At 46.1% G+C, this 14,319-nt stretch overlaps 1 protein-coding gene across 3 annotated transcripts in view; it reads right to left on the bottom strand.

Moving 5' to 3' along the window:
* The window catches only part of LOC101157895 (glycerol kinase-like), a 33,908-nt gene extending 19,836 nt beyond the window's left edge, over positions 1-14,072 (bottom strand). For 2 of the 3 annotated variants that reach the window (XM_011489177.3, XM_004081371.4), the window contains exons 1-7: positions 13,878-14,068; positions 12,594-12,667; positions 12,015-12,121; positions 8,109-8,186; positions 6,518-6,597; positions 5,565-5,702; positions 5,380-5,489 (exon numbers count right to left, since the gene is read on the bottom strand). In XM_011489177.3, coding sequence (XP_011487479.1) covers positions 5,380-5,489; positions 5,565-5,702; positions 6,518-6,597; positions 8,109-8,186; positions 12,015-12,121; positions 12,594-12,667; positions 13,878-13,931 — 641 coding nt within the window. In that variant the 5' untranslated portion in view covers positions 13,932-14,068. Of the gene's footprint in view, positions 1-5,379; positions 5,490-5,564; positions 5,703-6,517; positions 6,598-8,108; positions 8,187-12,014; positions 12,122-12,593; positions 12,668-13,877 lie in introns of all 3 variants that reach the window. The other variant, XM_020713159.2, reaches the window with a different exon arrangement.
* Between the last annotated feature and the right edge of the window lie 247 nt (positions 14,073-14,319).

Here is a 14,319-nt window from a genome sequence, read left to right as displayed (position 1 = left end):
GACATGAGTGCCATCGATGTAGAAGGAGGATTAGGCTCTATCATTTTCATAACTCTTTGCATTGCTAAAAAAACTATTTTAATAAATTGGAAAAGCAAGAAAAGTATAAATATAAGTCAACACAGAAATCTGCTGCTTGATCATATCAGCTTGGAAAAAATGTCAGCCCAAAGTTCAAGTAACTTTGAAAGAATTCGGTCTCTCTGGTCTCCCATAGCTAACTCCATGATTTAGGGGGTGGGGGGGCCTGGTCGTCGTTGCTCCTTGCCCTTCTACCGTGGGCCGGGGTGGGGGTTGGGCCTCCGGTGCCTGGCGGGGGGTGGTGGGGGCTCTGTTGGTCGGGGGGTCGGGTCCGGCGCCTGGGTGGGGCGGGCTGGGGTGCTGCGTGGTCCTCTGGGCTTGGGTGTGGGGGTGCGTGGTGGGGTGGTGGGGTGGTGGTCTGGCTTGGCTTGGGGGGGTGGTCCCTTTGCCTGTGCTGGGGGGGTTGGCGGGGGGCCCTGCTCGGGGGGGGGGGGGGGGGGGGGCAGCGGCGCTGGATGGGCTGTCCATCTACACCTGGGGCTGGGATCGGCCCTTCCCTGGCTCTGGGACGGGACGGGACAACCCACTTGGGGCCCCCGGTCGCTCTGGGTGTCATCCGCTTCGGCTGCGGGGTCTGGGGTGGGGTGGGGTGGGGGGTTCTTGTCGGCCCTGTCCTGTGGGGGGGCATTCTGGGGGAGGGGGGGGCCACTATTGATACGGGGCAGGGGGGGTTGACGGGTCAGGGTCTCCGCTGAGGCCATCGGCGGTTTCCCCGGCCGGTTGGCTGCCTCGGTCCCGTCGAGGCCTGACCAGAGCTCTTCTAGGGCCGGCGTTTGGGGGTGGGGGCCTGGGCTTGCTCCGGGGGGGGGGCGACGCTTTCTGGCTCCTCTCTCTCTGTGTGGGGTGGGTGGTGCTGGGCCTGGGGTGTCTGCGCTTCCGGGGGTGGAGCCCCTGGGCTGGGTGGGCCTGGCCCCCTTGCTGGGGGGGGGGGGGGGGGGACAGCTGTTTGACCACCGGGGGACAGTCTACCAGCTGTCCCCAACTTACCCCCTTCCTCATATAACCTCATATTAGGGTGAGGGGGTGGGGGGCTTAGCCTGCGATGGGCCTTGGGGGGGGGGGTTACTAGGCAGTGGCCCCCCTCATATGGTTGCCGTATGGAGTGGGCCCCCCTCTTTCGGTTTTATTTGCACCTTAGACATGTAGGGCCCTTGGTAGGGGGGGTGCTTGGACATCACTGCCAGCAAGCAGCAGTTGTCCTCCTGGTCACACTACCCGCCAATTTTAACCGCACCTTACACATTTAGGGCCCCTTGGTGGGGAGGGTGAGGGGACGTCACTGTGAGTAATCAGGAGATGTCTCCTTAGTGCCATACCCGCCAATTTTAACTGCACCGCCCTTAGTACACACACCCCTCCCCCCTCAATATATACATCCCAACATAAACACACACACATGCACACACACACCCTCTCAAACACACATACACGCACACACATTTTGCAAGGAAGGTGGGACCTAGGACCATCTGTCCCCTACCTCTTCCCTGGTGGGGGGTACGGGCCCCTTTGCAACAGCGGCCGTGTCCCCGGGGTGCCGGCTTCCTGGGCCCGGCGGTGCCTTCTCCGCGCGGTGGGGGGGTTCACATTACATCTGAGCCGGGGGTGTTCGTGTCCCTGGGGGGTGGGTTCTGGTCCCTGCTCCTGAGCGCTGGGCCCCGCCAAATTTCCAACTGTGGCCGAGCCTGGTCGGGCCATATTTACAACACCCCTTGTGGGCCCTCTTTTTTCCCCGGGGTTCCCCTTCCTGGGCGGGGGCGGCGGGCCCCTGCCTTGCTCCTCCCTGGACCAACCGTGGGCCGGGCGGATGGCTGCCTGGAGTGCGGAGCGGGTCTCCCTTGGGGGGTCCTGGCTCGTACCTGGGGTAGGGGCGGGGGGATGCCCGGAACTCCTGGGTGGTGGTGGGGTGCTCGTCTGGGGCTGTGGGCGTCCTTCTCCGGTGGGGCCCTGCGTTGGGCGCTCCCGGCGCGGCGGGGGGGCTGCTCTCCTGGTAGGGCTGGGTCGGCGCTCTCTTTCCCTCCGTGGCTCCCTGCTCTCTGGCTCTAGGGGCCTTGCGGCGGTCCTGCTGGCCCTGGCCTGAGTGGCGGGCTTGGTCGCCCGGGCGGCGGTTGTTCCCTGCCGGTTCCCGTGTGGCGTTGGGGGGATTCCGGCTGCCGCTGCTGCTGCGGTGGGGGGCTTGGGGTGGGGATGGCTGGGCACTCTGGCTCACCCTCCTTCTTGTCACGTTCCACCATCCATTTCAGAAGAACATAAACACTCACCTGAGCACAGGTGTTAGCTCACCTTTGCACTAACAGTTTGCATGATTGAATGACTGAAATATTTCACACTAGTTGGTTTTAAGGCACAAGTATGCGTGTGAACACTATCTGTTTTGTGTACATGTCGACAGGTGGACATTTTTGCAGCTAGCAGGTGTGTTTATAACATTTGAGTGTGTGTGTGGACAGGCCCCGCCCTTTTTGTACTACATTTGAACCTTACCATAATGATTAACAACCAGTAAACTTGTTGCTTTATGCTGCTTCATGGTCTTACCCCCCTTCCCCTCCTATTATCACCCTCCTACCCCCCCCCCCTCTCTAACATCCTCTCTCTTCTTCCCTTCTTTCCTTTTCCGTCTGGTCCAACATCAAAGATTTTCAAACATGATTGAAATTAATAAAGTTTGGCCTCAATTACAAAAGGGGTTTATTCAGACATACCTTTGGTTTGTCTGAAGATTAATAACCCCTCTTGTTAAAATAAAATATGTCCAACACAAGACGCCCTCAGCTCTCATCTGTTTGCCTAGCTGTTGGACAGGACAAGTTTAAAAAAAAAAAAAAAGAGTAACATAGACGGATGGGACAGAGAATCATGCAATTTTTCAAAATAAAACATCTTTCAGATTGCGAAATAAATAAAAGGAAGTCATGTAAATTATTCAAAATTACCCACGGACTGGTACCGGTTCAAGGCCCGGGGTTGGGGACCACTGTTTCAAAGGGTCTATATCATGAAAAATCTACTTTTTGAGCTTTTAGGTGTCTCATAATGTTTATTCCTCATGAATAGAAACCACAAAGCGGTATTTTGATTCACGCATTTCTCAGTATTCCTCACATTGTGACATCACAAAGTGAGGAACCGCCCCTTTCAGGAAGAGTCTGCACTGCCAGTGCCGCCCCAGGCTAACAGACACGCCCACTTTCTCCATGGAGCTAGTGGTGATTGGCTAAAACACTTTCCTTTTGTTTGCACAATATGAACATCCATCTTTTTAAAAGTTTAGATTTTTGTTTTTGTGGGCGAAACGCAGACACGCCGCTGAGGCCAACTCTATGATGATGTCATGAAATGGGCGGCACCCACAACGAGAGAAAGGTGGAGCCTCAGAGATTAAGTCATCTTAGTTCCAGGTAGAAAAATAGATAGTGAAAATAACTCGAATCCAATAAAAAATTCGTTCTTTAGTGTACTAAAGGTATTATCATGTTCTAAGAATAGCATGATACAGAACCTGCAAGTTTCTTAGGATCTTGTGGTTTTCTCAGAGTGACTCTGGTTTCCTTGTGTTTATTTATTTATTTTCGTAACCAAAAAAACTTAAATAATTTCCATTAATCAAAATGAAATGTTAAAAAATGAAGCAAACAAAGAAATCAGAAAAGGTAGGTACTTTGGGACTTTGCTGATTGGATGATGATGTCTGTCCATCATTTCAACCTAAAGCTTTTTGGTATGACGCAATACTGGAAATACTCCATACCAATCATAAACATTTTGATTTGATTTCTGGAAATTACGTTTGTTTTCCAGAACATTTCAATTTTATTCTGATGCCTTTTGGGTTTTTTTTCTGCATCTTTGATTGTCGTTGTGATTGTTTATTAGTGAAGTGATTTGTTGGTGTGATTCACACTTCAGGGCCAACGTAATGGAGCCACAAGAACATGAAGTTCTGCTTACAAGCAGAAAAGTCACTACAAGCTGTATCAAAACAGGGATAAGTCCACTGGTGATATGACCTCTGACCTACAAGAGGTTACTAATGTTTACTCAGAGTTTGCCATCACAGCAGAAAACACAGGGGGTTACAGATTTAATCAACAGACAGACCACTCAACGTTTTTCTGACTAGAGTTTGTACTTTGAACACTTAAAACTTAACTAACCAAAATGAACCAAGAAATCACACTACAAACCCAGAAAAGGGTTCATTTCTGTGAATAATTCAGCTGATTTCGCATTCTTGGTAGTCTGGATCACTTTGGCCGTGCTCTAACTATTTTTTCCTTATCCTTTTCGACAACACTGCATTTAATTTAGCAGTTTTACATGGTCATTTCCTGTCAAACAAATCCGCATTAAAGAGCTGAAAATGATTAACTTACAAACTGGTAAACATAAAGTACTTGAAACACAATTTTACAGTAATGATAAAAACAAGAACATGTTGCTTAAAATGCCTCACTGAAATTTGACCAGAAAAAAGGAAAAAACGTATAAAAGTTTTGTGATTAGTACAAAGCATTTCCAGTATCACTTCGTAGGTCTGGAATTAAACTATTTTTTGAAAGCATTAGCTATGTTAAGATAGCAGCAACATTCATGTCTTTGGTTCCAGGCGCTTCATGCCAAATAACATTCTATTAAAATGATGGACAAGTGTCAATATCCAATCAGCAGTGTCCTATAATACCTCCCTTTTCAGGTTTCTTATTGGTTTCATTTTGAACAGCGGCACTTTTATACACATGAAGCAGGTTGGACGGCAGGATTCTGCCTGCCTGACAGCAGATGATGTCTTCACTCCCTTAACGAGCATGAACCCTGAACCGTTGTTACAAGGCAGGATGGATCCATGCTTTCATGTTGTAGACCCCAAATTCTGACCCTACCACCTGAATGTGGCAGCAGAAATGGAGACTCATCAGACCAGACCACGTTTTTCCATCTTCTATGGTCCAGTTTTGGTGAGTCTGTGTGAATTGTGGCCTCAGTTTCCTGTTCTTAGCTGACAGCAGTGGTACCCGGCGTGGTCTTCTGCTGCTGTGGTCCATCTGCCTCCAGGTTGGACGTGTTGGTCTTTCAAAGATGCTCTTCTGCAGACCTCGGTTGGAATCAGTGGTTCTTTGAGTTCCTGCTGTCTTTCCAACAGCTGGAATCAGTCTGACCTTTCTCCTCTGACCTCTGAGATCAACAATGCAATCAAGTGGATTTCCTCGTTCTTGTATTTTTGTTTGGGAGTGCTCTCAGTACAATCAGTGAGTACACAAAAATGAGCACATGGTCGCCAAACCTAGTGTGTTTTACCTGCACAGCTCAGGATCCCACTCCATGGAGTGAATGTTGAAGAGCATGGTACGACTGGCGTTGGACACATCTGTAGCGTGGACCCCTCCGCTCCTGCCGCCAGTTAGATTCTGAACAGGAAATGAAGCTCAAGGAGTTCTGCATCCGTCGTGTTGTGCAGAGAAGCATCGCTCAGAAGGTCTTACCCAGATGATCCAGGAGTCCACAGTCCCAAACAAGGCCCGCCCAGTGCGCACCGCCTCACGCACTTCGTCTACGTTGTCCAGCAGCCAGCGCAGCTTCACTGCACTGAAGTAGGTACTGATGGGCAGTCCTGTCAAGTGCTGCACACATCGATGTGTTGATGACAAGCAATCAAACAAAAATCCAATGAAAGCTTTGGCCTCTGACGACAGCAGAGAATCTTATGGTTTTCTGGCCTCCTGATCTGTCACACATCACAAGAACTTCTGATTCTTTTACTCTTTTCACACATAAACATGTTTGTTGATGTCTGTATCTTAAGCAGTCCCAGATCTGAAGGCAGGCATTGGGGTGTCGTACCTGCCCATGCTGCCAGGACTGGGAAAAGTAAAGTTGTAATCTTTTTAAATCCAACACCAACAAACAAGAAAGCAACCTTTTAGTCATCGTCCCAGAAAGACAGCGGTTCCCAAGAGTTTTCGCTCAGTACTGAACATGAAGAAGTGTTTCCTTTCGAGTACAAAAAGGATAAGCGACAGTGTCCTTGGGAGTGAGCAGGAGGCAGCGCCAAGCAGCTTCTGCTGGTGGTGGGTGGATTGATCCAAGTATTGGTACCAAGTCGGTATTGTTACTGGTGAGATTAATGCTTTACTTTAAGTCCTGCTCTTGATTGCAGTGCTACAGCTTTGACAAAGCCAAAACCACCAGGACACCCAACATCCCCCGCTCCTACGTCAGGCACACTTTGCCCCACCCTTCAAACCTGCCTTGGAATTCTTTCCAAGCCAGCATGAGGCGGAAGTAAAGCTTCAATCCTGAGGAACTTTTTGAGGAAGATCTAAAAAGAATCCTGAATTTTTGAGTGAAAAATGTTTCACTGGAAAAGTAATTTATGGAGCTACAAGGAGGACCTTTCCATGTAGGACATTATCACTTCATGTCCGTCATCTCTCACCTTGAGGTGGTTCTTGTTTTCGCCTGGAGCTTTTTTAATCAGCCTCTCCACTGTTGACTGTGTGCGCAGGTCGAGCCAGACTAAACCCAAGGCAGAAAGGAGGAAAAAACCTCTGTGAGAAAACATGATTCTACACAGAGGTCAGAGATCCCATCTGTGTGTTAAAGAGGCTTTTTCTGAGCGAGTCCCCCCTCGGCTGCAGGTATTAATGCTAATGCAAATTAAAATTGTTCCAGAGGCACCAGTCTCTTATCTAATGGTAAACACTGAGATAATTCACTTCAACAGCAAGTTTGAAGCTTTTTCACTGCAATTCTTCTCACTTCCTAAAGTCTTTTCACCTCACAGCTGCAGTTGTCTGAAGGTGCAAGGAGCTAAATTGAACTACCAGAGTTAATTTTGATGCAACAGAGACTATGCTTAAACTCAACATTAACCCTTGTGCTATATTAGATGACCCCCCCCCCCCCCCCTTCCATTGACGTGTTCTCCCTACCATGACAAAGGTGGATAAAGGTGGAAAGATTTCATGTAATCCATGGACACCAGTGAAGATCACAAATCATTGAAGAAAAAAGGTTCAGAGCTCTGTCTAGTGGGTCTAGATGACCCAACTCCCAATGGTAAAGTGCTTAAGATAGCACAAGGGTTACAGAAGCTACTAAAGATGATGTTGGACAATATCTTATTACTGTAAGCAACTCTGCAGGAGAGACTGCAGCAAATATTGGAATTGTTGCTTTTGATAAACCTGGTGCCTGGTGGATCAGTTAAGGTTGATGAGGTAACTTCTGACAGTGTAACAATCTCCTGGAATCCACCAGGATTCTGATTAATTCAAAACACTGACGTCAGTTTAATCCATGTCAGTCCAGACCATTGCTGATTTTGACTAAACTTCCAATTATGTTTGAACAGCATAAATTAGTGAAGAACAGACTAAATATGAAAGTGTTTCAGGTGTAATCCTCTGGACCTTCATTGAATGGGTTTTTAAAGGCCCACTCTGATGAAAATATTTGTTTTTGGTGTTTTTAACATGTTCTTGTTGCATTTCTTTTCATGATGGAGGACACGTATGAGGAAAATCCAGATTAAAATCTCATTCCTGAAAATGTCTTCATTCAAATCATTATGAATCAGTAACAGATGAAAAAATGCTTTTGAAAAAAGCTAATAGCTTTGACGTGGGGCCACAGTTGGTAAGGTCTCCGTGCTCTGCTCTATTCTGATCATTCACCTGCAGACAAACAGATCCATGATCTAAACTGTACGGATGGATAGAACTGGTCATGCCCGCTATTTTTGTTGCACCGCTAATGCTGGCTTGCTCCTTTAGGCCTTTGTCCTCCATCATAAAAAAAAAGCAACAGAACATGTTAAAAACACCATGTTCAGTGGAGTGGGTCTATAAGCTATTTTATAATTGACCAGTTTTGCTGCAGATTCTCAGATAGAGGAGTATGAATGACACATAAACAAATCTTTCATTTTCCATCAGATGGTCAAGCAGAACTCTGCTGAAACCGTGTTTGGATTTGTAAATGTGCACAGACAGGTTTGGAGTAAAGAAGCAGGGAAACACTCTTACCAATAGCGTTGTAGAGCGGTTCCCCAGTTGCTCTGTCCCACACCAGGGTTGTCTCTCTCTGGTTGGTCACGCCCACTGCTGTAGATTCACAACAATGTGAATGTCAATCAAAGACGGAAGCAGCATCCCAGCATGGACCCTCAGCCCCTCGCTACACCACCCAAAAGCAAAAACAAAACGGCCAACCCCCCTGAACCAACTGTAGGTGGGCAACGGCCCTGAAGGTCTGGAGCTGCCCATCAGCGCTCTCACTCCTTTATGTTACAGGAGTTTTGATGAGGGGATTATCCTTTACGCCAGGGGTCTCAAACTCGCGGCCCGCGGGCTATTTGTGGCCCCGAAGATGATATTCTGCGGCCCCCGCCTCAATATGAAAGTTTAATGTTAATGCGGCCCGCCAGTTTGTATGAATGACACCTTTTCAGTGTTCGCGGAGCTGACCAACCAACCAATCACAGTGGGGTAAATGACTCTTGAGGGCGGGACATTTACCGGGCTTTAAAGCAGGAAAACATTTAAGGCAGGAAACCTGACCGCCAACCATATTAAGCAGTTCCTTACTTTCGTTTTTAGAACGCATTTATTCGCTCGTAATTTTCTAAATCCATGCAGCGGTTGCTGAACTTGATTCTGGGTCGCATGGACCCGGAGGAGGGTTATGGTTACGGTTAAGCGCACGGCGGCTTTCAACCCCGACCAAACGGGTCTCTCCGCTTCCGCAGGAGTCGGAACGCTGCGGAGAAAAATGTCCCACACATACGTGCGTGACACCTAACGGGGATTTAAAATTAAACACGTGCGAGAAAACAACATGATTAAGTCTGAGACACAATGAAATTACGTGTGTAAATGCAACGATAGACGTGTTATAGATGAACCAGCACGCCGCGCCTGTATGTTGGGAGACCATGGGGGGGGGGTGAAGGCGAATCTGCAGTGAGACTGAAGGAGGACAGGAAGTTGGAGTTGTCCTTAAAATTCAATTTAGTTTTAATCTGCTTCTCCCCCTTAGTATGATCTGTCTTATTAATATCTTTTATATTGATTTTAATGTTTTGTAATGTATGTAGACTTTTTTTAATCAATAGGTATTTTAAATGATTTTAATTGATCACTCAACTACAAAAACCGTCAGGACACATTTCCCACAATGCATTGTTTTGTAGTCAATCGGCGGCTTGCAGTCAGTGCATTTCCAGCTGCGTTCGCTCAGGTTGGGGCCTTGCTGCTCCCGCCCCTTTGTCCTGATATTTTTGTAATGATTGACAGGTGATGATGGAGCAAAAGCAGAAACACCATTCACACACCAGGTGATCTGTTGCGGCATTGCGTCCACCTGGGTGATTTCAAACACGCTTATTGTGCATCTTGGCTGCACATATTTAGTGTCACCAACATGAATGTCCATCCGTTTTTTATAAAAATATAGGAGTGGATGACCGGCTGCTCTACAATAACTTGTGACCGGCGTTTAAATGTGCAAAAAGTCATAAGATAGAAAATCCAAACATGGTTACTGAATTTTGTTTCTTCTTCACTGATTTGTGTTTTAAAAAGTAAACTTAAAAAGAAAAATCAACACAGATTCAAAATTGGGAGCAGATCCTCTCTGACGTCTCCACCTTCAATTTCAATAAGTCCAAGTCCAGTCCAGACTTTCTGACAATCATCTTTAATCACACTGAAGGTCTCAGTTTGAGAGGAAGTGCTGCCAAGTGTCCATCAGTGAGAAGACAAGAGAAACCGTGTTCAGAAGAACCATTGATGGAGGTTACAGAACTGTAGAATTGGAGTCTTCTTTAGTGTTTAACAGTTATAATTCAATAGTGTTAACTGAACTGTGTTAATAAGAACATTTAAATTAGAAAACAGTAGATATAGAAGACTAAATGAACAGAAATGTATTACTGATTTATTTACTTATTGACTTTTTTTATTTACGTATTTTATTTGAATGAGAGTTTTATAAGTAAATTTCTACAGAAAACAGTTACTAATAGAGTATAGTTAACAGTATAGTACATGTTCCATACAAATGTATTGGTTCTCAGACACTCACAAGTTGCGTGTGTGTGTGCGTTGAAGTTGCGGCCCTCCCTCATCTAGACCCTGCCTTCAGTGGCCCCCAGGTAAATTGAGTTTGAGACCCCTGCTTCACGCCAACCAGAGGTGGTTTAACCTCAACAACTCAAGCGTAATATGCTCTTCCAACTTGGAGCTGCAAGCCGTAGGCATCCGCCCATACCACCTCCCAAGTTCTCTCATCGCCGTGTGTGTTTACATTCCCTCAAGAGCGACGCAGAGGCAGCATGCGACTCCATCTACAACAGCCCTACAAACCAGAAGCACTTCTTATCATATCTGGAGATTTCAATCATGTTACTTTGGACTCCTCACTTGCAAATCTTCACTAATAAATACTTTGCCCCACCAGGAATAACATAACATTCTTTCTGCTCTATGTCAATGTGAAGAAGGCATCCTCAGCCACCCCATTCCCCCCCATGGTAAATCTGATCACAGTTTGGTTCTCCCACATCCCGCATACACAAAAAGGCAAACCGCAACAGTTCAGCAACAGTGGTCTACAGTGGCGGAAAGACAGAAAGACAGATTTGCTACCACAGATTGGAATCTGCTGGCAGGATCACATGGGGATGGCAAAGAGGGGGCTGTGGGGAGAATGACACTCTACATAAATATCTGTGTGGACATGGGGGTTTCTGTCCGGTGAGTAAAGTGCTTTGCCAACATCAAACCCTGCCTCACCAGTGAGGTACAGTAAAGGCTGTCCTCAACAGGAAATAGCAAGCAAAGACAAAAACTTGAAAGAGGTGCAGAAAGAAGTTAAGAGTGTGTTAAGGGAGTCCAAGATAGCGTGCAGCGAAAAGTTGGAAGGAATCTTGATGAAAAAGGATAAACGAGAGGTCTGGAATGGGATGAGAGCAATCATCGGCTTCTTCAACAGAGTTCATAGCGTTCCTCCTCTGTCCTGTACATCAGAACCCCCCCCCCATCTAAAACCTGGTTCCTCCCTCCCGGCCCCCATCCTTCCCTATGGACCAGATGAAAAGAGAACTGCGAAGACTCCATCCTAGCAAGGCTTCTGGTCCTCATAAGCTGTCCCCAAAGTTGTTGAAGACCTCGGCTGAACTGAGAGCTCCAACACAGCAGGTTTACAATCTCAGTGTTCATTCAGGAAAAATTCCCTCACTATGGAAAACATCTTGTTTAATTCCGTGTTCTCAAGAGGTGCCATGTAAATGACCCAGGTGATTTTAAGCCAGTTGCTCTGACCTCCAACATAATGAAACCTTTGAACGGCTGGTTCTGCAGGTTATGCAACCACAGGCGCAGAATCAGATGGACCTTCTGCAGTTTGCATTCAAAAGGAGGGTGGGACTGAGGATGGTGTGCTCTACCTTCTCCACTGACATGGCTGTTGACCCCCACCTTATTAGCTGGATCATGGACTAGCTAACTGACAGACCTCAATTTGTAAAGTTGGGGAGAACAGTGTCCTTAGTGGTTACCAGCCACACCGGTGCTCCACAGGGAACTGTTCTCTCACCTCTCCTTTTCCCTCCCTACACATCTGATTCCTGCTACAACTCTGATACATGTCACATGACATGACAGAGCAATGGTGGCATGCATTAAAGTGGGGGTATAGGAGTCTGGTAAAGACCTTCATAGAGTGATCCCAAAAGAACAATAAAAATGAAGGAAATAGTCCTGGACTTTCTACAAGGAGCTCCATCCTTCCAGCCTGTCTGCATCTATGGAGTGGAGGTGGAGATGGTCTCCACATACAAATACCGGGGTCTTAAAAGTTTCAGGATATCTCTCAGTCCGGAGAAGGTTAGTGCTCTGTCACGTGTGTCAGTGTGCTCGTCGGGGTCCCACCTTTAACCCTGGAGATGTCAACCTTCAGCTGGCTCAGCTTTTCGCAGGTCTTCTCAATGCATTCATGGACAGACTGCATGATCTCCTTGGGGTCCTCCTCCACCCATCTGATTTAGAAAAACATGAACAGAAACATTTGCTTTTTACTCCAAAAAGCCCATTTTGGTGGAGAATAAGCCTGGTTTAGACCAGACTCCTAGTCAGGACCCCTGCACTCGAAGCATTAGAAGGCCTTGTCATTTTTTGCAAAATAAAAATGTCTTTTTAAAGGTGTTTTTGATCCGATCTACTGATCCGATCTACTGCAGACTAGAACATGAGTTTAAAAGTCTTCCTTGTATCCAGGATTTACATTCTAAATGGAGTCTGTGGAGAGACTATCAGCAAGTATTACACTGTAAAAGAGATTAGAAGTACTCTATGGTTGAACACACTCCGGCTAAAACGGACGAATTTCTGGAGAAAAAAGAAAAGTTCTTCATGGAGGACTTTTCTTAGGACCAAGAATGTACAAAATGACGTAAAGACCCTTCAATCCTCATCAAACTGTGGTGTCTTCATCCTTTAAGGTGGACTCACCCTTCTTTGGGGAAGCTTTGTCTGATCTCGACTTGATGCTGACTGATCACTTCAGCCGTTTTAGCATTGAACACCTGTAAAAAATAAAATAAAATAAAAACTGGGCAAGGCCAAACAGATGAATTACAAACCTCTTTTGTATGACGACATCGTGTATGTTCACCTTTCGGCATCTCTGTTAAGGGGGTGTGGCCACAGCAGATCCTGTTTTGGCTCCTTTCCTTTATTTTTGGTCCAAAATTCATTTTTTCATTTTCATTTTAGTGAGTTTTTGAGGATGTGGCATCAGTTAAGTTATTGCTGAGACGCGTGGTGAGAAAGAAAAATTCTGAAAACAATTTGGTCCCTCTGGTCCAGAAAACAAATAAATAAAGCAAAAACTACCCTGAAAAAAACAGTGAAACCATACAAAAGGTGAACCGCGACCCAACAAGGGAACACTGTATTTCATTCTGGATTTGGTGCACTTGGGAATTAGCAATAAATAGTATTTGTTGAACTGTTACTATTCTATAAAAAAGCTGTTTCACACAGGAAGTTGTGCTGTAGTACGGAAAATTTAAGGATGAAGAGAAAGTTCTCCGGCTGTGCTGTGATCAGGTACACAGGTTCTCCTTCTACAGGTGTGCGACGTATTTTAAAAAACGTATTTTAAACATATTTTAAAAAACATGCAGGAAAGGGTTTTTACAACAGTTCACCGGAAAGAGAAGAAAATTGGACAGAGGCATTTGGCTGGAATTTGTTTTTTGTTGGAATCTGTTCCTGCTGAGAGTCGTCCATCCTCCACCTATCAACAGATTCCTCAAAGCTCCTGCTGTGGCGTTCAGGATTTCCAAAGTTCAATAAAACTTTGTGGAGAATTATTGACATCAATTAAGAGAGAACTGGACTGAGTGAGTGTGACATCACCCATTCAAAACGTCTTACTTCCGGTGTTCTGACAAACCATCTTCATCTCTATTTAGATGTTTTTCACAGTTTAAAAAAAAGACTGAATTCACTTCTACAGTTTCAGGTTCATTGTGGAAATATTGTGAGACATGAAGGTTGTAATAATTATGGATATGACGCAGTGTCACCAAAGTTTTAAAGGTAAAATCTTAAAGCAAACTGGAAAGTTCAAAAGATTAAACAAAAAAAACGTTCTAGAAAGGTGTCAGACTTTTAGAGTTATGCAGAAATACTCAGTTTCAAAAACAATACACAGTAATACTAAACTATACTATACTATACTACGAAAATACTAGCTGGCATATTTGTACTCAGTGTGAGGCGTCTCACCAGAACCCGTGTGGAGCTCGTGCCCTGGTCCACAGCAGCGACCAAAGCCTCCATGCGCGCGCCTTCCTGTCAAACTCCAGAAGAAACAGGACCTCCAGTAGAAAGTCGTTTTTTCTCGGAGCACCTGCTCGCTCTCCTGTCCGACAGAGCTGGACTCTGGACGGACTCTGGACTGTGGGCCCTCCGAACCACGCTGGAATCTGCCCACGCGCGACACGATTGGCTGTTTCCTGACAGGCGTTTCACGAGCGTCCATTCAGGCTCCAGCCACGCGGAAAGACCTGCGAGCCTTTTTATTTAAAGAGCCAAAACGGCGGGAGTCAAAACAGTTCTTGGTAAAGACTAAACAGAGGCCAGCGGTGCTGACGTGTCCATCTCCTCATTATTGTCTCAACACTTTACTTTTGTTCAAAAGAAGTTTCTATTTTCAACATTGTCAGAT

The sequence above is a fragment of the Oryzias latipes genome, chromosome 21 (genome assembly GCF_002234675.1).
Source record: "Oryzias latipes chromosome 21, ASM223467v1".
In the NCBI taxonomy this organism is placed as follows: domain Eukaryota; kingdom Metazoa; phylum Chordata; class Actinopteri; order Beloniformes; family Adrianichthyidae; genus Oryzias; species Oryzias latipes.
The sequence above is the reverse complement of the archived record's forward strand: the minus strand, read 5'-3'. Positions and strand labels throughout refer to the sequence as shown.